The sequence below is a fragment of the Salvelinus fontinalis genome, chromosome 38 (assembly GCF_029448725.1).
Source record: "Salvelinus fontinalis isolate EN_2023a chromosome 38, ASM2944872v1, whole genome shotgun sequence".
NCBI classification, from domain to species: domain Eukaryota; kingdom Metazoa; phylum Chordata; class Actinopteri; order Salmoniformes; family Salmonidae; genus Salvelinus; species Salvelinus fontinalis.
Window position 1 is genome coordinate 12,041,627 of NC_074702.1, and position 21,090 is coordinate 12,062,716.

The 21,090-nt window shown below is 45.0% G+C and overlaps 3 protein-coding genes and 1 pseudogene across 4 annotated transcripts; 2 read left to right on the forward strand and 2 right to left on the reverse strand.

Annotated features, from left to right (window-relative positions):
- Positions 1-1,393: 1,393 nt before the first annotated feature.
- LOC129837449 (zinc finger protein 628-like) lies at positions 1,394-7,618 on the reverse strand. The gene is made up of 2 exons (XM_055903613.1): positions 7,160-7,618; positions 1,394-6,696 (listed from the first exon to the last, which is right to left on the reverse strand). The coding sequence occupies exons 1-2, from the start codon at positions 7,551-7,553 to the stop codon at positions 2,816-2,818; spliced, it is 4,275 nt and encodes a 1,424-aa protein (XP_055759588.1). The 5' UTR covers positions 7,554-7,618; the 3' UTR covers positions 1,394-2,815.
- A 228-nt stretch (positions 7,619-7,846) lies between these two features.
- Positions 7,847-12,851, reverse strand: si:ch211-261d7.3 (AT-rich interactive domain-containing protein 1A). Of its 2 annotated transcripts, XM_055904686.1 has the most exons (5): positions 12,744-12,851; positions 12,407-12,459; positions 11,784-12,048; positions 11,192-11,617; positions 7,847-11,064 (listed from the first exon to the last, which is right to left on the reverse strand). In XM_055904686.1, the coding sequence occupies exons 3-5, from the start codon at positions 12,037-12,039 to the stop codon at positions 10,196-10,198; spliced, it is 1,551 nt and encodes a 516-aa protein (XP_055760661.1). In that variant the 5' UTR covers positions 12,040-12,048; positions 12,407-12,459; positions 12,744-12,851; the 3' UTR covers positions 7,847-10,195. The 2 variants fall into 2 exon arrangements, with proteins under 2 accessions (XP_055760661.1, XP_055760662.1); XM_055904687.1 differs by having other exon boundaries at positions 11,192-11,590; positions 11,784-12,459.
- A 46-nt stretch (positions 12,852-12,897) lies between these two features.
- On the forward strand, positions 12,898-18,159 carry LOC129838038 (C-type lectin domain family 9 member A-like; annotated as a pseudogene).
- Positions 18,160-19,480: 1,321 nt separating this feature from the next.
- LOC129837130 (trypsin-3-like) lies at positions 19,481-20,724 on the forward strand (the record flags this gene model as incomplete). Its single annotated transcript, XM_055903045.1, has 4 exons — positions 19,481-19,737; positions 19,857-20,110; positions 20,246-20,382; positions 20,536-20,724. Coding segments are annotated over 4 exons (798 nt in total), but the record flags the coding sequence as incomplete, so codon positions are not given.
- Positions 20,725-21,090: the final 366 nt, after the last annotated feature.

Genomic DNA, 21,090 nt, shown 5'->3' on the forward strand with positions numbered 1-21,090 from the left:
GTCTCCACACAGGTATTATATATGGAATAATAGGGATATATTGTATAAAAATACTTATTTGTTTTTAGAATATTGGTTCCAAAATAATATCCTATTGGTGAGCCAACTGGTAAATGCAGAGGGTCTTTTACTAAGTTATAAGGAATTCGTATCACTTTACAAGATCCCTGTAACACCTAAAGATTTTGCAATTGTTTTAGATGCCATTCCCTCAGGTGTTGCTCTGTTATTCAGGAACGTGTCAAGACCTGACCCTCAGAGCCTACCTTCCTTTAACCCTGTTGACTCATCAGTAGGAAATATCTGTTTCTCTTTTGGTCCATTCAACAACAGAGCGATACAAACCTTATGTCATGCCTTATTGGAATGGATTTATTGATATCTGTTGGGAAAAAGTTTGGATGTTGCCACACACATACCTACTTGTTAACAAAATTAAGGAAGTTTCCTTTAAAATTATTCATAAATATTATCCTGCCAACCACTATATGAAGAAGTTTAAGGAAAACATCAACTCAAATTGTTCCTTTTGTAATGACCACCCAGAAACAGTGTTGCATCTTTTTTGGCATTGTATTCATGTAAGAAAACTGTGGCAAGACATCAGTAGATTTATAATTGAACACATTTATGAAGATTTTACACTATTGTGGAGAGACGTACTGCTTGGATTCTTTACATACGATAGAAATGAGCAGAAACATTTTTATGTAATTTAATTTCATTATTCTTTTGGCCAAATTTCATATACACAAATGTAAATTTACAAACAAAAAAACACATTTTCTTACTCTACAAAAATAAATTGGACTATATTTTAAGACAATTAAATACTCTACTAACAAAAAAGCTGTTAGAATTGTAAGTGTATGTATGTCCCTTAAGGTCCTTGTGTAATTGTAATGTGATATTGTACCCCCTAGCTCGATTGTCCATTATATATAATCTATATATACTTGTGTTCCCTGATGTACTTTCTGTATTGATTTGTTGTTAATAAAAATAAATAACTTTTAAAAAACTCAGAAGTGGGACATTTCTGATTTCCGACTTCAGTGCGTTCAATAACACAAATGGGAACTCTGAACAAACGAGCCCTGAATGGGGAAAATCGTTTTGAACCGTCATCCAACTCAAAATTACAAATCGGGAACTCGGGCCCCTTTCTAGAGCTCCGTCTTTACGTGACCGACGTCATGAATTGACCTCGTTTTTTCCAAGTTCCCATTCGTCTTTAATTTCAAGCACCATTAGACCCAACCATTAGTTCCCAACATGCAATGTAACGGATATTATGCAACGCATTTTGAAAACATCGATTTGGTAGACTGTTTTCATTATTGCAGGACTATTATGTCATTGTGTTTTATTGAATACAGACGACAATATGGCATTCTTTCCCAATGATTTTTATTACCAGGTATTTACATATTTAAAACTACTGCTAATGCACAGATGTAGTAAAACGTCAAATATGTTACATTATGTTGTGCCAGAAGATAACGACCCTACCATTACGTTGATTTACACTGAGCTGTACTGGTTTCTGAACGCAAACATGGTTACATTAAGACACTGGAGCCGGTGCAAGATATGTACAATCTGGATAAAGGTAACATTTTGCATACAGTGGCATATCCCATCCTTGGATTGAGGTACTTTTTCCTACCCATATCTTGCATCTGCTCCACAGTGTCTTAATGATTGCTTTCCGACCCCAGTGCAGCTCAGTGTAAACAAGCGTATCTTCTGGCAACATTGTCATGTTGTTGATACAATATCACAAACCCAACAGGTAAAGTGAGTTATTAGTTATTCATTTGAATACAATACATTAATTGTATACTAACCCATGCCACACTGTTTGGATAAAATGTGGCTCCTCCCAATAAGTCTAATTTCATAACTCTAGCACCAAAACAAGATAAACGTTAACCCAAATGAAGACAGAATAAGAAATGACTCATACAAATGACTCATTATTCAGAGACCTGACAATTTGAATAACACCCACTACAACATTAAGAGAGAGCAGAAAGAACATGCAGAGTGTTTTGAAACAATAAAAGGCACAAATATACAGTGCAACAGGTGAAATCCACTTGAAAATGGTATAACAAAGACAGGAGTGTACACAGAAAGAAAAAACTAACAAAGATCCATAAGTTGACATACACACTCAGTGGCCAGTTTAAGGTACACCCATCTAGTACCACTGACTGTTTTTGGTTTTTCGCACCATTCTCAATAAACCCAAGACACTGTCGTGTGTGAAAAACGTATGCCATTTCTGAGATACTGTAACCGGCGCGCCTGGCACCAACGATCCTAATACACTCAACGTTGCTTAGGTCACTTGTTTCGCCCATTCCAACGTTCAATCCAATAGTAACTGAATGCCAGTGCCTCGCTTTACATAGCAAGCCAAGGCCACGTGACTCACTGTCGATAGGAGCAAAATATTTTTGTGAACAGGGTGGTGTACCTAATAAACCGGCCACTGAGTGTAAATCCTTGGTATGTTTACAACACAGTAAATATGGTACTGGCCAAGAAATCCATTACACAGTCATATTTCTAAGCTCTTTGCAGTTCAAGGCAAAGCTGTGAACACAGAAAACTTGATCAACCACGGTTGTCAGTTAACAAACTATACACTTTTTGAGATCTGACCCTTTCTTATAGAGTGAGAGATCAACAACATGGACAATGTCCAAAACGGACACAAAACACAGCTAAATTGCTATAGTTATACAATAAATGTACATTAAAAACTTTTGGAAAAACAGAGTGGTAGATGCACTCTTTGCCAGTGTCAAATCTCTCCCTGTGCATGCTGCATGTAGTGCATTTGCAAGTCTAACTCCCGGGGTAGAGAGCACCCACAGATCATGCACTGGAGAAGGCGGTCTGGGGCATAAGGCAAACGACCCAGTTTGTGAGGAACAGGCCGTGGGGCTAGCTGAGGTAGCGACAGGGTCTGTGTCATGTGTGGCCTCTCACTCATGACCGCCTGTGGCGTGAAGAAAATGTTTGGGTGTGGAGGCCTTGGTAGAGAGCCGACTGCTACAGAGTGAAGAGGGTGTGAGCCAGGCAAACTAAGAGGAGGGAGCGGAGGGAGAGGAGAGAAGAAAGGAGAGGTCTGATTTATGATGATTTGAGTGCCTGTTACCATTGGCTGCTGCTGCGGGCCAGCTGGAGTGGTTTGGAAACCCCACACAGTTGGTCCCACCCCGTGAGTGAAACGTTGTGGGTCATATTGAATGGAGATGGGAACATTCTGGGTGGATGTGGGTACATTGGTCCAGCTGGAGGATAGATGTTTTTGCTGCTGCTGCTCTAACTCCTGGCTAAGGCCTGATTTGTTTGAGGGGGATCCTTTGAAATCCCATGGACTACCTCCAATCCCATGAGATGGAGGGCTTGAAATTGACATGACAGAGCTGTGGCTCATCTGAGCTGAGGAGGATGTACTGAGTAGAGCTGGAGACCACTGTTTCTGCTGCTCACGCCCACTCCCAGCTTTCTCTGATGAACTAACAGTTGGGGACATTACCAGAGGTGCATTAAAGTCCCAAACTCTAGTGTCCTCTTTTCTAGGAGGTGTGGATGATTCATTAACAGCTTTGTGCATTGGCACTGAGACGCTCGACCATCTTGGCAGCTTAAGCTCTTGGCCCAGTTTGTTTGATGTGCTTTGGGATGGTGGCACTGCTGGAGAGGTCCTCAGCCCACCCCACAAAGCAGCCCCATCCATGTAAATGGGGGACCCAGGGAAGTCAAGCTGAACAGAGCTCAGTGTGGGGACTGGTGGTGTAGTGGGTGTGTTACCCCAGCTCATGGGCTTCGGCTGTTGTCTGTGTTGCTCCTGCTCACTCACAGCTAATGGGCTGGGGTTCTGTGGCCCGGCCACTGGGGGTGTTTTGTTACCCAAGGGCATGGTCCCTCCACTTTCTCCTGTAGGAGGGGGTTCTAGGCTCTGAGATGCACTAAGGCCAGGCTGTGACGTTGTAGGTGCCTCTGCCCTGCTTGAACTCCTTTGCTGTTGGGGTGGCCGAGGCAGGCCATCTGAGTGCCACTGCTGGGGTTGCTGTGGTGGGGTGGGCCGGGGCTGAGCATCTGGTAACCAGGGCAGCTTTTGCTGGAGCTGGAGCAAGTGTCTGTCAGGCTGCCACTGCTGCTGTGGTACTGGCTGAGGCTGGAGCTGTCCACCTGGTTGCTGCCACTGTAATTGCTGTTGGATCAGTGGAGACTGTAGATGATGCTGAACCTGCTGTTGGCGCAGCTGCGGATGTAGATGTGGCTGTAGCTGTAACTGTAACTGTACTTGTTGTTGTATCAGTGGAGACTGTGGTACCTGCTGTGGCTGTGTTTGTGGAGATGGCTGCTGTTGGACAGGCGCTGGTTGTCTTTCAGGATCCTGAGACGGTTGAGACTGGTTAGGCAGTGGGACAGGCCTCAGTTCTCCACCTTCCACCCGCCACTGTTGGTGGACTGGTGGAGGCCTTCTCGCAGACGTCTCCCCTGACTGCTGCATATCCATCTGGGATGAAAACATGGGAGGCTGTGGCTGGGCCGGCCTCCTCTGCCACTCAGGACTCCTAGACATTGGGACTTGATATGGAGGTGTTTGTTGGGGCGTGTCCATACCTGATCGCCCCATTCCACCCCACCTGGGCCAGCCTGATGCCAGCCTGCCTCCGCTCCGGCCCCTGCTACCCCTGTCTCTTATCCTCATGGCCATTGGAAAAGAATAAGGCTGACTCGACCCCTGGCGCTTTCGAGCGTGGATTTTCTGATGCACCAGCAGGCTGCCGAGCCAGGGGAATGTCTTGTGGCACTCCTGACAGCGATGGGGCCTTTCGCCTGTGTGGGTGTTCAGATGGTCCCGCAGCAGGTAGGCCAGCCCAAAGCTCTTTTCACAGAGGTGGCACTTGTGGGGCTTTTCACCGTTGTGTGACAGCAAATGGCGCTGAAGCTGATTCTCGTCGCTGTATCCCTTACGGCACTTTGTGCAGCGGAACGGTTTCTGTGTGTGCAGCCTCTGATGGGTTCTCATGTTCTGCAGGAAAGCAAAGTCCTTGCTGCAGTCTGGGCACTTGTATGGTTTCTCCCCAGTGTGAATGATCATGTGCTGCTGCAGATAGCTGTTGAATCTGAAGGACTTGTTGCACACCCTGCACTGGTAAGGCTTGTCCTTGGAATGAATACGCATGTGCAGCGTTAACACAGAGCGGTGACGGAACGACTTGCCACAGTCTGGACACTTTAAAGGCTTACTACTCATCTCCTCCCTATGCCACCTCCCTGGAACATTGGCAGTGTTAAGTGGAGCAGATCTCCCTACTTCAAGTCCATTACCCTGCCTCTCTACACTGACCCGGGCAGACGCGTGAGTTGTCAGGTGGGCCATCATATTAGACTGGTCAGAGTAGGTGGCAGGGCAGTGGGGACAGGTGTAACGGTTTGTTTCCCAGTCTTTACACGCCCCGTTCTCCATCCTCTCATGCTCCGCTTCATGGATCAGCATGTGAGCCCTCAGGTCAGCTGGTGAAGGAAAGTTCTGAGGACAGAGGGGACAGTTGAATATACGTTTTGGCTCCACCCCGTGGTTTGTGTTCTCCTTGTCTCCTCCCCCGACTGTCTCGTGGCATGACACGTGAGCCTGCAGACTGCCCTGGTCGGGGAAAGTGAGGGGGCAGATAGAGCAGGCGTGAGGGTGCCGTCTATGCTGGCGGCAGTGCGCCTTCATGTTCTGGGCTAAGGCAAACGTTTTGCCACAGTCTGGGCAGCGGAATGGTTTCTGGCCTGTGTGAAGGTATTGGTGCTGTTGCAGGAGGCTGGAATACTTGAAGTGCTTCCCACAGATGTTGCACCGGTGGGGGCCTGGTGTGTCCTCTGTGTGCTTACGACGGTGGTCCTCCATGACAGAGCGGTGCCTGAACACCATGCCACACTCTGGGCATGCATAGGGCTTGAGGGAGGCATGGGAGCCCTGGTGGTCACGCAGGGAAAATATGTCAGAGAAGCTCTTGTGGCACTCCTGGCAGCGGAAGGGGTGGGAGCTCAGGGAGTGGTTCTGCATGTGGCTGGTGATGGAGATCTTCATGCGGAACTCTTTGCGGCACAGGGGACAGCGGTACGCCTTATCCGGGGCACAGTTGCAGGTGTGGAGCCTCAGTTTGCTCAGTGATGGGAAAGTCTCTTCACAGTGGTCACACTGGAAGCCTGACCTCTCCTCCTTGTGGACTCCCTGTGGGCTCCTTCTCTTCCGCTCCACAGGCTGGTCAACCTTCTGTTGGTGCTCACTGCGGTGCTTGATGAGGCTGCTGCGGTGATGGAAGGTAAGGCCGCACTCCTTACAGGTGAGTGAGGCCAGTTCATCCTGGTGAGCGTGGAAGTGACGATGGAGGTTGAATGTCTCCCGGCGGGTGAACCTCTTCCCACAGTCTTTGCACTCCAGACTACATTTCCTCCGTTTCACTGTTTGCTCCTCTTCTCCTCCTCCTCCTTCCTCTTCTTCTTCTTCCTCCTCTGCCCCCTTTCCTCCATTACAATCTTGTTCTTCACCTGTGTCTTTTGATACATCCATCTCCTCATCAGAATGTGATTTTTCCTTATCCTCTGCATCTGAGATATCTTCAGTAATCTTATCCTGCTGCACCTCAGGAGTCATCCCCATATCACCATTATGAACTATAAATTCAAAAGAAATAAAACATTGTCATTGTGAAGCGTTCATGAGTAAGCATAAATACAAACGTTTTGAGACTAAATATGAAAACAGTCCTACTACACAAATCAATCTCCACAAAAATATTATGAAAAGGCATTTATGCCATCAAAGGGTACGATTAGTGTACTATTTTGAGTCACCTGCATGATCAATATTCTATTGGATAAACGGTTGGCCAATAACAAAGCTAGCTCATTTCGTGCATGAGACAACTAGCTAGCATCTTGGCAATTAAAGTGAGCATGAGCACATTTACAGTCAATGCTGCATCCTGCATGTTTCCAGGGATACCCCGTACATTTCAGTCTGTTTTTGCACACGACTGTTTTCCTAAATAGATAGACGAAACTTAGATAGCTCATATTGATAAGGCAGGCTATTCGAAGAAAGATAGTCAACGCTAGCTAGCAAACATAAACTTACCGTCGTTTCCATTCTGTTTTGCATCCGTGCCGTCTTCCTCGTCCTCCGTCTCAGACCAATCGAAATGCCGCTGCTTGTTGTAGGAAACATCGGTGTTGTGGGTTTTTTCTTCAGAAGATGTTAAATCTACCAACTCATTACCTATCTCTGATCTATCATTAACTCGAAGCGCAATGCTACCTTCAATCTGGCTAGCAAGCCCATCGGTAACAATACTAGATGCTCTATTTTCATTGGAGTCCTCATTAATCCTGTCTTCCTCAACAGCAAAAGTGTTATCGGGGTCTGTCGATTTATACTCAAATGATTCGCATTTCTGTGCTAAACCCCCCGGGTCCCCCAACTCATCGTTGGGGTCGCCCTGGCGTCTCTCTGACGAATTCACAGCAGCCATGTTTTACCCATGCAGCACTCCTCCAAAGATGGTTCTCTATGCCCCCTCTTCATCAACGTGAAGGCGAAACGAATTGTATATTATGTTACTGGCCGCTAGAGTGTGATGGTGTGAAGTGAAAGGTCTTCGCCTGCCCTGCATTCTGCAGGTGATATGTTTATCCACTTCAGATTGTCATGAGTATTGAAACGAAAGCAATGCATTTTACATTTATCCATGAGCATTCACTCACATCAGTCAACAGGTTGCACCAGCAGCACTTGTCTGAATAAAGAGCTATTGAAGAGCTGTGATGAGATATAGTTCAGGGTTGTCTTTATTCATCTTTAGTCAATACATGTCTCAGAACAGAGTCAGACCCTAAAACTATATTTAGGTATATAAATTGTGCAAAATGGTTTCACAAATGCGCAATTTTTTTTTTACAGATCCCTTGCATTTTGTCTACACATCACACACTGCATGCAAGATAACACATACATCATACTTGCAGATAATGCTTAGTAAATTGATAACATCACGAAAAACAGAAAGAAAATCTGAAGCAAAATACATACTGATGCAGATTTTCATTTAAGAGCTATGTAGGGAAACATTTCCATATCTTAAACATTATAGCCCAATTATAAAATGATTTATCATCACATGTTAAATACCCATTGTATAATACTTTTTTTCTAAGATTTGCATGTGTATGTCCAGCCTGTCACACAATGCATGTTTAATATGTATCATAAAACTGGAAGAGCAATCAGAACATGTACATATGCATTGGTATATTACATTTCAATGGTCATTTACTAATATGCTCTAATGATAGATTGCTGCAGACTCCAATGTGCTTTTTGTTAATGTAATGCAGATTGTCTATCTACAAGATTTGGACAAAACAGAAATCTCTGACATTTCTTGGTTCTATTGCAGCAACTTCTAACCAATACATTATGCTAATATATATGGATCAGGGCTGAACCTTCAAATAGCCTACTGTGTTTAGTTTAAATAATATATACAGTGCATTCGGAAAGTATTCAGACCCCTTGACTTTTTGCACATTTTGTTAAGTTAAAGCCTTATTCTAAAAATGATTAAATGGCTTTTTTCTTCATCCACACAATACTCCATAATGACAAAGCAAAAACAAGTTTTTAGAAATGTTTGCTAATTTATAAAAAATAAACACTGAAATATGACATTTACATAGGTATTCAGACCCTTTACTCAGTACTTTGTTGAAGCACCTTTGGCAGCGATTACAGCATTCCTGGTTATGACGCTACAAGCTTGGCACACCTGTATTTAGGGAGTTTCTCCCACTCTTCTCTGCAGATCCTCTTAAGCTCTGTCAGGGTGGATGGGTAGGGTTGCTGCACAGCTATTTTCAGGTCTCTCCAAAGATGTTCGATCGGGTTCAAGTCTGGGCCACTTAAGGACATTGAGACTTGTCCCGAAGCCACTCCTGCGTTGTTTTGGCTGAGTGCTGAGTTGTCCTGAGTTGGCTGAGTTGTCCTGTTGGAAGGTGTTGGAAGGTGAACCTTCGCCCCAGTCTGAGGTTCTGAGCGCTCTGGGGCAGGTTTTCATCAAGGATCTCTCTGTACTTTGCTCTGTTCATCTTTCCCTCAATCCTGACTAGGCTCCCAGTCCCTGCCGCTGAAAAACATCCCCACAGCATGATGCTGCCACCACCATGCGTCACAGTAGGGATGGTGCCAGGTTTCCTCAAGACGTGATGCTTGGCATTCAGGCCAATGAGTTCAACCTTGGTTTCATCAGATCAGAGAATCTTGTTTCTCATGGTCTGAGAGTCTTTAGGTGCCTTTTGGCAAACTCCAAACAGGCTGTCACGTGCCTTTTACTGAGGAGTGGCTTCCATCTGGCCACTCTACCATAAAGGCCTGATTGGTTGAGTGCTGCAGAGATGGTTGTCCTTCTGGAAGGTTCTCCCATCTCCACAGAGGAACTCTGTCAGAGTGACCATTGGGTTCTTGGTCACCTCTCTGACCAAGGCCCTTCTCTAATTGCTCAGTTTGGCCGGGAGGCAAACTTTAGGAAGATTTTGGTTGTTCCAAACTTCTTCCATTTAAAAATGATTGAGGCCACTGTGTTCTTGGGGACCTTCAATGCTGTAGACATTTTGTAGTACCCTTCCACAGATCTGTGCCTTGACACAATCCTGTCTTAAAGCTCTACAGACAATTCCTTCCACCTCATGGCTTGGTTTTTGCTCTGACATACACTGTCAACTCTGGGACCTTAATTTACCACAGTGGACTCCAAGTTGTAGAAACATCTCAAGGATGATCAATGGAAAAAGGATGCACCTGATCTCAATTTCAAGTCTCATAGCAAAGGGTCTAAGTACTTATGTAAACATTTCTTAAAACCTGTTTTCGCTTTGTCATTATTGTGTATTGTGTGTAGATTGATGAGGAAAAACATTAATTTAATCAATTTTAGAATAAGGCTGTAACGTAACAAAATGTGGAAAAAGTCAAGGGGTCTGAATACTTTACACAACAAATGTACTCATGAAACATAACTTTTTCAACGTTGGTTGAAATTAGAGGGACACAATAATTTCAAATCAGATTGTATAAAAGAAAATAAATAAAGTACATCAAAGCTTATTTACATCTCTTTATCTAACGCCTTTTTCTTCGTCTATGATCAACAATTCTCCCCCGCCTTGGCCGTTGGACGATTCCATTAATGACTGCGGGTGGATTTGGACGGGTGGTACCATCAAGAATATCTGGGGGTGGTGGTACAGGGGCAACTGCTAAATTACTTGGACTCTGGGGGTGTTGCGGTTGCTGTGGTAGCGGTTGTATCTGTTGTTGTTGCTGCTGCTGCACCAGCAATTGTATCTGTTGTTGTTGCTGCGGCTGCTGCTGCTGCTGAATCAGTTGTTGAGGCTGTGGTTGCTGTTGCTGTAACTGTTGTGGTTGCTGCGTTATTGACTGTTGTGGCTGTTGTTTTTGGGAATGATGTGGCTGCTGCTGTGGTGGTTGTTGTTGTTGCTGCTGCTGTGCCTCTAGGACTCCCAGCAGCCTTTGCAGGAGAACATTGTTTTGCTGTAGGCTGGTTGCCAGTGCTTCTTGAGAGACCACTAATGTTCTCATATCACGTCTGAATCCCTCCCCAAACTCCCGAAGACTCTGCTCCACCCGATCCCCCAGCTGCAGAGCTGCCTCCCCCATGCCGCGGAGCTCGTCCTCCAGCCATGAGCCGCGAGGAGGGGCCTCCAGGGGTCCCTGCTGGGCCCCTAGTGAGGGCTGGGGACTAGGCTGAGGGGTCCCATTGAGGAAAGGGGCGCTGTAGAGGGGAGAGGGAGGCAGCCAGCGTTCCGAGTTAGGGGGAGGCCCTATTCCCAGTCCTAAACCCAGCTTTTCCTCCATACTGCTCTCTGCCCCCTCGCATTCCGCCTCTCCCGCCTCCCCTTCCCCTTCCCGCTCACCACTATCCTCATCCTTCTCAAAGCCATCCCTCTCCGACCCTTCACCTCCACCCACTGCAATAAACAAGAGGATATAGTAGAAAGCAGTGGTTTAGAAAAATCTGTTTTTATATGCATTATCTGAATGTTTCTACAAGGCTTGAATCTAAGGCTTTACCTCATTGTTAGTGTTCAGATTTACCTGGTTCTGTATCAGTGAAGCATGTGAAACTGGCCTTCCCTCTGGTGCTTTGCTTCTGTCTGGCCTGGTGAAGCCTGGGGCTTGCCTGAGCTGACCTTTCCAGCATGGAAGCCCCTCTATTAGATGGCAGGTAACAAGTTCGGTGCCTAGCGTCTGCCAGCCTGCCTCCATTGCGTCTCTTCAGGTCGTCCCAGCGCTTCTTGACCTCGCGGAGGGTGCGAGGGACTCTGGACACAGCGTTGACCCGCTCCAGGATTCCTGCCCAGATCCTCTCTCTCTCCCTGCGCCGGAGTCTCCCAGCAGGACCAAAAAGCTCTCCCTCACACCGCGTCACCTCAGAAACCAGCACCTCCAGCTCTGCACCGCTAAAACGACTCTTCCTCTTGCCTGCACCCCCTGCTGCCAACACAGAGGACATACCTCTGTCTACAGAAAGACAGAGTTGATCTATAGGTGTTTGCTATGTGTCATATGAGGTGAAACACAAAAATGTAATAGTCAAAACATATCATAACAGTACAGAGCACCACTGCAAGCATCAATATTGAACAATAGACATGCGGTTTATAGCTAAAAGTTGGTTAAAGCTTACGCTGTTCCATGGATAGGAGGTCATCTGAGGACATGCCAGGAGTCATGATGTTCGGATGCACCACTACCACGTTGAAGGGGAGTCCACCAGGCAGCCCACTGCTTTGGTCGCAGCTGCCTTCCGAGTCCTCATCCTCCCTGGGAAAGCCGTCCTCTGAGACGCCCCCTCCGAAGGGTCCCTCCGGAGACTCCACTTTGATGTGCATCGGAGGCGAGTGCTCGTACAGCAGCCCCCCCTCCTCGTAGTACTCAGTCATGAGTCAGGCCTGGTTTACAGACGGACCAACTGACAGTTCCATTCACACAGCGACAGACGGCTGGCCGTACCACACCATTGTTGGGGACGAGCAATATCTGCCTGACAACTAACTAATCTTTCAGTGGGGGCAGCATAAGGCATATGTTCACAGGCTACAATAAAGTGGCACATAAAAAAATAGGGGCGCTAGATGAGCATCTTGTGCAGGGACATACTGAGATCAACATTCACTGTAATGTGCATTCGTTTGCATAATATATTAGTAATTAATTAATTAAAAGCTGGCCAAGAGATACATGTACTCTCTCTGAAAACTAGAATTGAAATTCCTTTATGTTAGTGCAAAAACAACTATATGACAGTACCCATCAACAGAGATGTGCAGATAGACTTGAGTAAATAGAGGATCGAGGGAATTCTATAAAAGAGAGAAATATAGTACATGTTACCAAATAGTTACACAAATTACAAATAATTTACAATATAGGTTTCAACTTGATGATGACGATGTCTAACACCTTTATAATTGCGTTTGTCGCAGCGATGCGCATTCTTTCTGCACCACATCCGCAATGGTTGCGCATTCCGCATATATTACTGGTGGTGCTGATATAGCAATGCAAGGCACTTCGCTTCAAGTTAGCTAGCTTTAATCTCGAAAATGTCAATACACTTTGTGATATAAAATCTTATTTTACTCACCTCACGATTAAAAAACAAAACAAAGACACATTTGATGCAGTTGTCCTAAACGTAACCCTCCCGTCAAGCTTGAAATTGTACACAAACCGTAGAGCGTCGCTGAATATTTACGTCACCAGTCCACTGTCACATGTTCCCAGTGCTAGATAAAGGAATATGAATGTGTAAAGCATTTGCTTATAATGCAAGAACATAATGTATGTCAGGAGAAGTGCAGTATTAGCATAAGGAGACGTATACTTTGAATACGGAGGAGGAATGGAGGGCAGAGAGGGAGGAAGAGGGTGAACTTGAGTCGGTTAAAAATGACGGAAAAAAGGGAGATGGTTTGTTAAATAAGAATGTTAGAAAGTGAAAGCAGAGTGAGCTGAAGACAGGAGGAGAAAGGGAAGTTAATGAGGTCGAAGCATCGGAGGTGGTAGGTGTGGTGAAGTTCTCGGGGCCGAGGCTTGCACTGAGGGTCAGAATGAAGATGAGTCTGTCTAGAAGTGACGTTATTGTTAAGAGTGGACTCTTGCCTTTTGGGTGATCTATCAGGGTGGGTGAAAACATAGTTTTGTGCTGTGGGATCAGTAAGCGTATCCAGAAATGGTCTTGTGATAATTGTTTGTGTTTCTGCTGGTCGAGGGGGGGCTGTCTGCGTTAAACGAATGGAGGCAAGAAATGTGAAATGTTTTGCTCTCAAGAAATGGGCGCCATTGAAAGGTGTGATTACTGGGGTAACAGTAACTGTAAAAGTTGACCAACTGAAGGGGAAGTTTCCCAGTGTGTGTGATGGTTGTCGTTTGGTGTGATGCAGACAGGGTGGCAGGAGTGGTGAAACATAAGTCATTGTCTGTTCTTTTGAGTTTGCACATTTGTGGCCTGCTGGAGGTCATTTTGCAGGGCTCTGGCAGTGCACCTCCTTGCACAAAGGCGGAGGTAGCGGTCCTGCTGCTGGGTTGTTGCCCTCCTACGGCCTCCTCCACGTCTCCTGATGTACTGGCCTGTCTCCTGGTAGCGCCTCCATGCTCTGGACACTACGCTGACAGACACAGCAAACCTTCTTGCCACAGCTCGCATTGATGTGCCATCCTGGATGAGCTGCACTACCTGAGCCACTTGTGTGGGTTGTAGACTCCGTCTCATGCTACCACTAGAGTGAAAGCACCGCCAGCATTCAAAAGTGACCAAAACATCAGCCAGGAAGCATAGGAACTGAGAAGTGGTCTGTGGTCACCACCTGCAGAACCACTCCTTTATTGGGCGTGTCTTGCTAATGGCCTCTAATTTCCACCTGTTGTCTATTCCATTTGCACAACAGCATGTGAAATTTATTGTTAATCAGTGTTGCTTCCTAAGTGGACAGTTTGATTTCACAGAAGTGTGATTGACTTGGAGTTACATTGTGTTGTTTAAGTGTTCCCTTTATTTTTTTGAGCAGTGTATTATCCTGTATGACCTTTTGTGCCGAATACATTACTTTCTTTCAGGTGTCAAGCTTATGGCCATGTGTCAGCAGTGTGTAGGAGGAAGGTTTGTAGGTGTGCAGAAGGGCATGAGACAAAGGAATGTGAAGCATTGGGGAAAGTAGTGGTATGTGTTAATTGTAGGGGTTCCCATGGGGCTGGGGATCAGAAATGTCCCGTGTGAGAGAGGCAGGTTGAGGTTTACAGGGTTAGAGGAGTGCATTAGTTGTCATATGCTGAGGCAGTGAAGTAGAGGAAAATGGGTCAAGGGGGAGGGATCCTGAGAGGAGTGGTGTGAGTAGTAGATCTGTACCAGTACAGAGAGAGGCCAACAAGTGATATTTGTTTCAGTAAGATTGGCTTTTTAGCAACGGTTATCAACTGTCCTGCAGGGATGGCACATACGTCGCAGAAAGTTGAGGTGACAGCTGCAGAGAGGTATTTGGGTGTGTGAGACTTGACATCAGAGTTACAGGGTGTGTTAAGTGGTGGTGTCCCATCCTTTCAGGTGGTTGGCCTGAAATCAGACTAAATAGTGGAGTATGGTGGTGTTATAAGTGTAGTGTTAGATGGTAGGGTATTTACTTATTTTTTTCAAGCGAAGTATAAGGGAGTTGTACTCCAGTCTAGTAGGTTGGTGGTAATGCAACATTTATTGGATGCCAGCCACCGTTAAACCTCATCGAAGAGGCATTTGCCATTTTAAGTTCACCATTTTAAGTCAGCAGACAAACAAACACAAACCTTTATTCATTATCTGTCTTAGCTGCATAGCTACACATTTAGGTTAATTGTTTGCATATTGTCAACATTCTACATTTTAAAATGTTTTCTGTACAGCTGAAAGACTACATTTGTGTAATTTTCATGAATTAACCAAAGCATGTTCTACTCATGTCTATTGCAGTTGCTAGTTCATGTGTCATCATATTTCCACTGACAGTTGTTCATTCTCATGTCATTAAGTTTCCAGGAAACGGCTCACCAGCTAACAGTGCACAATCGGCATTGAACAGATTGAGCTGTTGTCTGCAACTCTTGCTTTACAAAGTAGACATAATAAGCACTAGCCAGATACCCGTTTCATACCTTCCTAAAAGCACATATTGCACTCATAGTAATGCACTTTAAAGAATGAATGTCAAAATATGGTGTTTTTATTTTCTCATACCAGTTATCATGGGTTTCTGTCTTAGAGAATATGTCTCTTCCAGTCTAAATCAATTAGTTGGAGGACATGGTGCTGCTTATCCAGGAGTTGTAGATCTTTGTCTTGGCACAACTGTAACCACAGGACACAGCACCCTGCAGCTGCCCATTGCCCACCACGGTCTCCCTGAAAGAAGGAAGAGGGGCAAGTGAAAGGTGGTTAGAGGTGCATCTTTCAATATTGGTTTGAAGCTGGTTAATCAAAACAGATGAGAGAGAGAACAGAGAGCTTTTAACAAATCAAATGAAAAGGACAACAGTAGAAAGGTGCGCTATGAATTCAACTCAGGTTACCTGGCAAGCCTCCTTGCCTCACTCCATGAAGCCAGCGCAGGGTAGGCGCTGTTTCCGCTGCTCAGGATGGGCAGATCCAGGCAGAACAGTTGGTTGGGGTAGAAGGCTAGAGAGAAGCAAAACAGGATTAATATATCAAACATTCTCCCTCTGGTTCTAAGTGGTCAGTGATATCATTTGGAATCAGTTTGATAAACAACGAATACTAAAAGTATTTGTGAGCATATTGTTGATGCTACTCACAGCCTCTGCTGGGTAGGATGCCCCAGCCAGCGGGTGCCAGAGCTGCCACAGCTACAGGGCATGACCACAGTGCACATGTAGCTGTTCAGGGAGGCGGGCTTGCTCAGCTTGATGTCGTTGTCCAGGTTGCGGCTGTTGTAACTGGGGTGCATGATGACCTTCCCTGAGTCGAACTGCTCAGTGCCCTCGTTGATGACAATGTTGTGTGGTCACCTAGACACACCTGAATGTGGCTGGGGAGAGAGGGTTAATCAGATGTACAAAAAAAGGTTTAATATCAAACATACTGTAAATGTTTTTGAAGAAAGTTTCATCAGTCACTTACGACTTGTAGCAGTGAGCAGCAGACACCACCCATGTGCTGGAGATCAGGGAGCCACCACAGAAGTGGTACCCAGACTGCAGTGATGCCTGGTAGGATGCAGAGTTCTTTCTGCACTCATACCCTCCGACAATCTTATCATCCTCAATGAGGACAGCGACTGAAATACAGACAGAATCTGTGTGAAATTGCATGGAAATACAAGACTTGAAAACATAACAGTGCCTGTGTTCAGTAAATATTCACTATTCACTGAGTATTATCACAGGATGGACATCAATGTGAACTTAAACAATTTCTCTCAACAAGTAAAGCAAGGACTGACATGCAACGGCAAACAGCCAGGAGAATAACGTATTTTATGATTGTGTTTTTTGGTTGCTACACAGGACTCAATCACGAAGACAAACTGTTATATACCCACTCCACCGGCCACATTATCTGATCTTCAAGGATTTGCATTTCTGTGAACAGTAGGCCTATATCTGACGCTCAGACATTAACCTACCTGGGAAATAATTATGTCCACCTGAAGTGACACAAGCATCTGCATTTTTCTTATTATTTTCATGCACACAACTTAGGTGGCAGCTTAGTTGTATATTTTGTAACACTTTTAACAATTGCATGGTGGGTGGTTCCGTTGTCATTTCCTTTCTCACAGGTGTAAAAAAAAATGTCTTCCTGTTCCCTAGGGTCTTAACCCCAGCACAGTGCAGTCACAGAGCAATATTAGAATACAGTGTATGTAATAGTTGAATTGGAATGACGGCGGAAAATAACATGACGATGTCTGAGTGTATCATTGACAACACAAAATGCATTAAAAGGGAGGAACAAGACTGTGGTGATTCTGATGAGTGGACTTCGGTCATATGTCAGTGCAGAGACCCTGAAAGGACATGATTCCGGTACCAAGACAGAAGACATCACACCAAAGAGTAGACCTGGAGAAAGTAACTACGGCTCTGAGGGCTCGATGGGGAGACGCTCCAGAGTTGCTGCAGCGTGTCTGGGCCTGCTGTGCCTTCTCCTACTGGCTGGGATCATGGTGCTGTTTGTCTACTATAATGGAGTCACTGTCAGTTTGGAGGAGAGGTTGTTAGTTTATAGAACCAGCAACAACAACCTGACTGAACAAAGAGACGAGCTACAGGTCCAAAACAAAAACCTGGATAAAGAAAAGGCCGATCTAAAGAGAAGGTACAATATGCTGAATCAAACCTGCCTTGAAGAATGGAAGAAGTTTGGTTCCAGTTTGTACTACATCTCTGACAGGACTGAATCGTGGGATGAGAGCAGACAGAACTGTCTAAAGAGAGGAGCAGACCTGGTGATCATAAACAACAGAGCAGACAGAACTGTCTAAAGAGAGGAGCAGACCTGGTGATCATAAACAACAGAGCAGACAGAACTGTCTAAAGAGAGGAGCAGACCTGGTGATCATAAACAACAGAGCAGACAGAACTGTCTAAAGAGAGGAGCAGACCTGGTGATCATAAACAACAGAGCAGACAGAACTGTCTAAAGAGAGGAGCAGACCTGGTGATCATAAACAACAGAGCGGAAGAGGAATTCATCTGTACATTTAAACGGTCTGACTGACAGAGAGACAAAGGTTTTTCTGGATTGGTCTGACTGACAGAGAGACAAAGGTTTTTCTGGATTGGTCTGACTGACAGAGAGACAAAGGTTTTTCTGGATTGGTCTGACTGACAGAGAGACAAAGGTTTTTCTGGATTGGTCTGACTGACAGAGAGACAAAGGTTTTTCTGGATTGGTCTGACTGACAGAGAGACAAAGGTTTTTCTGGATTGGTCTGAATGACAGAGAGACAAAGGGGACTTGGACATGGGTGGACGGGACTCTAATGACCACAGGGTTCTGGTCTCCTGGTGAGCCAAATGGTGCCTCTATCGACTCTACCGAGGACTGTGCTGAGGTTAACACCTTCAATGACCAAAAGAAAAACTGGAATGATCTCAGGTGTCGTGAACGGCGGCACTGGATTTGCGAGAAATTACCTGATCAGTAGCTCAACCTGGTACATGCCTCAGATAAACGCGTGCAAACACACCTACAGGTCACACACCATCTGCAAGACTGAAACAATTCCCCATGACATCCTAATCTCACTGAGCAAACAGTACCAACTGTTTATGTCCAGACTAAACATCTATTATATTTATTGTGTTTACATTGTACCAAACATTAACTTTGTTATGTTTATTTTTGTCATGTCTGCCATGTTTTTCCTGTAATGATGCCAAGAAAAATTCCTAATGCATAAGAGCATTACATTATTATATTTCATTTATATAGATTATAGTCACAATCTAAAAATAATTTCCTGTCCCTAAATATTGAAAAAGCCTTTCATGAATGTATATCCAATCAAATACATTCTGAAAATGTACAAATGATGAGTGACATTCTGCTGTATTTGTAACACCATCTATGATACTGTACAACATCTATAGGTATTTCTGAGGTCAAAAACCAGTAAAGGAACAAAAACATATTAGATTACAACAATTAGATATCATGAGCATATGATTAATGTTGTTATACAATCCATGTTGTTATACTGTTTGTTTAATAGCTCTTTTTTAATATCAAAGAAACAGGCTCAGTAACAAACAGCCTATATTGATAAATTAAGCAGAGGAACCCTTAGAGACACTCCCCTTTCTGACCAATACTGGAAACCAGTTGCAAAATGCCAGGCTTACTTCAAATGCAAGGTCATGAAACTCCACCTTGTGGCCTCATAGTGAATCTATTTTGGAGAAAGTATGTGACACAAAACCAAGCACTGTGTATGAATACACATTTCTATATTGCTTCAATGAAGAGTCAAAAAAAGGGCAAATGTCTATTCAGTTTAACATTATAGGAATTTACGTAGGGATGTAAGGTAATGCCGTTAAGCACACATCCTCAGTTGAGGAGCCTCGTTAGCCATATGTCCGTTCACACGCAAGTTACTGTTTGACAGGTACCAATGGAAATGTATACATGTATGCCCTTGAGACTGACCAATGGCAGAGGACAGAGTGGGTTTATAAGAGGGCTCTGACAGTGGCTCAGTACCGAGGCAAAAACAGACAACCATGAAGGTCATTATTCTTCTCGCTCTGTTCACTGTGGCGTGTGAGTACCGGTTTATTCAACAGGAAATAATGTGGGCCAAAATCTTGACGACGGCATGAAAATAAAAAACTCTGGATTCAGCTATAACTATACACTATTTGAAAAGTTTGGTACATTTGACCTTTTTCTTTACAAAGATTTCTCCTTTACATCCCCACTCAGTCGCTGCCCCCATTGAGGATGAGGATGACAAGATTGTCGGAGGTTATGAGTGCAGAAAGAACTCTGCATCCTACCAGGCATCACTGCAGTCTGGGTACCACTTCTGTGGTGGCTCCCTGATCTCCAGCACATGGGTGGTGTCTGCTGCTCACTGCTACAAGTCGTAAGTGACTGATGAAACTTTCTTCAAAAATATTTACCAAAGCCATCTACAGTATGTTCGACATGAAACTGTATTTGTCTGAGTACATCTGATTAACCCTCCCCTCACTCTCTCCCCAGCCGCATCCAGGTGCGTCTGGGTGAGCACAACATTGCCGTCAACGAGGGCACTGAGCAGTTCATCGACTCAGTGAAGGTCATCATGCACCCCAGTTACAACAGCCGCAACCTGGACAACGACATCATGCTGATCAAGCTGAGCAAGCCCGCCTCCCTGAACAGCTATGTGAGCACTGTGGCTCTGCCCTCCAGCTGTGCCAGCTCTGGCACTCGCTGTCTGGTCTCTGGCTGGGGCAACCTATCCGGCAGCAGCAGTGAGTAGCATTAACAATATGCCCACACAGACTTTTGGTATTCATTGTTTCTCAAACTGATGATAAATTATATCACTGACCACTCAGAACCAGAGAGAATGATCGAGAGACTAATCCTCTTCTGCCCGTCTCTAGGCAACTACCCCGACACTCTGAGGTGCTTGGATCTCCCCATCCTGAGTAGCAGCAGCTGCAACAGCGCCTATCCTGGACAGATCACCTCCAACATGTTCTGTGCTGGCTTCATGGAGGGGGGCAAGGACTCTTGCCAGGTAAGCTGAGTTGAAGCACTTCCACTGATCCATTAACAGAGTTAATGAAAATACGATTCAGAATTTCCAAAAACCATCCTTCAACCTAGATTGACTGATACCCTGAAACAAATCTGCTCACCTTTAATTTCTGTCTCCCCATCGCTCTATTAGGGAGACTCCGGTGGCCCCGTGGTGTGCAATGGTCAGCTGCAGGGTGTTGTGTCCTGGGGTTACGGCTGTGCCCAGAGGAACAAGCCTGGTGTCTACACCAAGGTCTGCAACTACAAATCCTGGATTAGCAGCACCATGTCCTCCAACTAATTGATCTAGACTGGAGGAGACATCTTCACTAAGACAGAAATCCATGATAACTGTCATGAGAAAATAAATTCTATTTTACTTTTAAACACTGTCTTCTGTTATTTTTTCACTAATTGTTCTAGAGGAATATATACAAAAGTATTTGGACACCCATTCAAATTAGTGGATTCGGCTATTTCAGCCACACCCATTGCTGAGAGCACACAGCCATGCAATCGCCATAGACAAACATTGGCAGTAGAATTGCCTTGAAGAGCTCAGTGACCTTTAAGGTACCACTGTCATAGGATGCCACCTTTCCAACAAGTCAGTTTGTCAAATTTCTTCCCTGCTTCCCCGGTCAACTGTTATTGTGGAAACGTCTAGGAGCAACAACCGCTCAGCCGCGAAGTGGTAGGCCACACA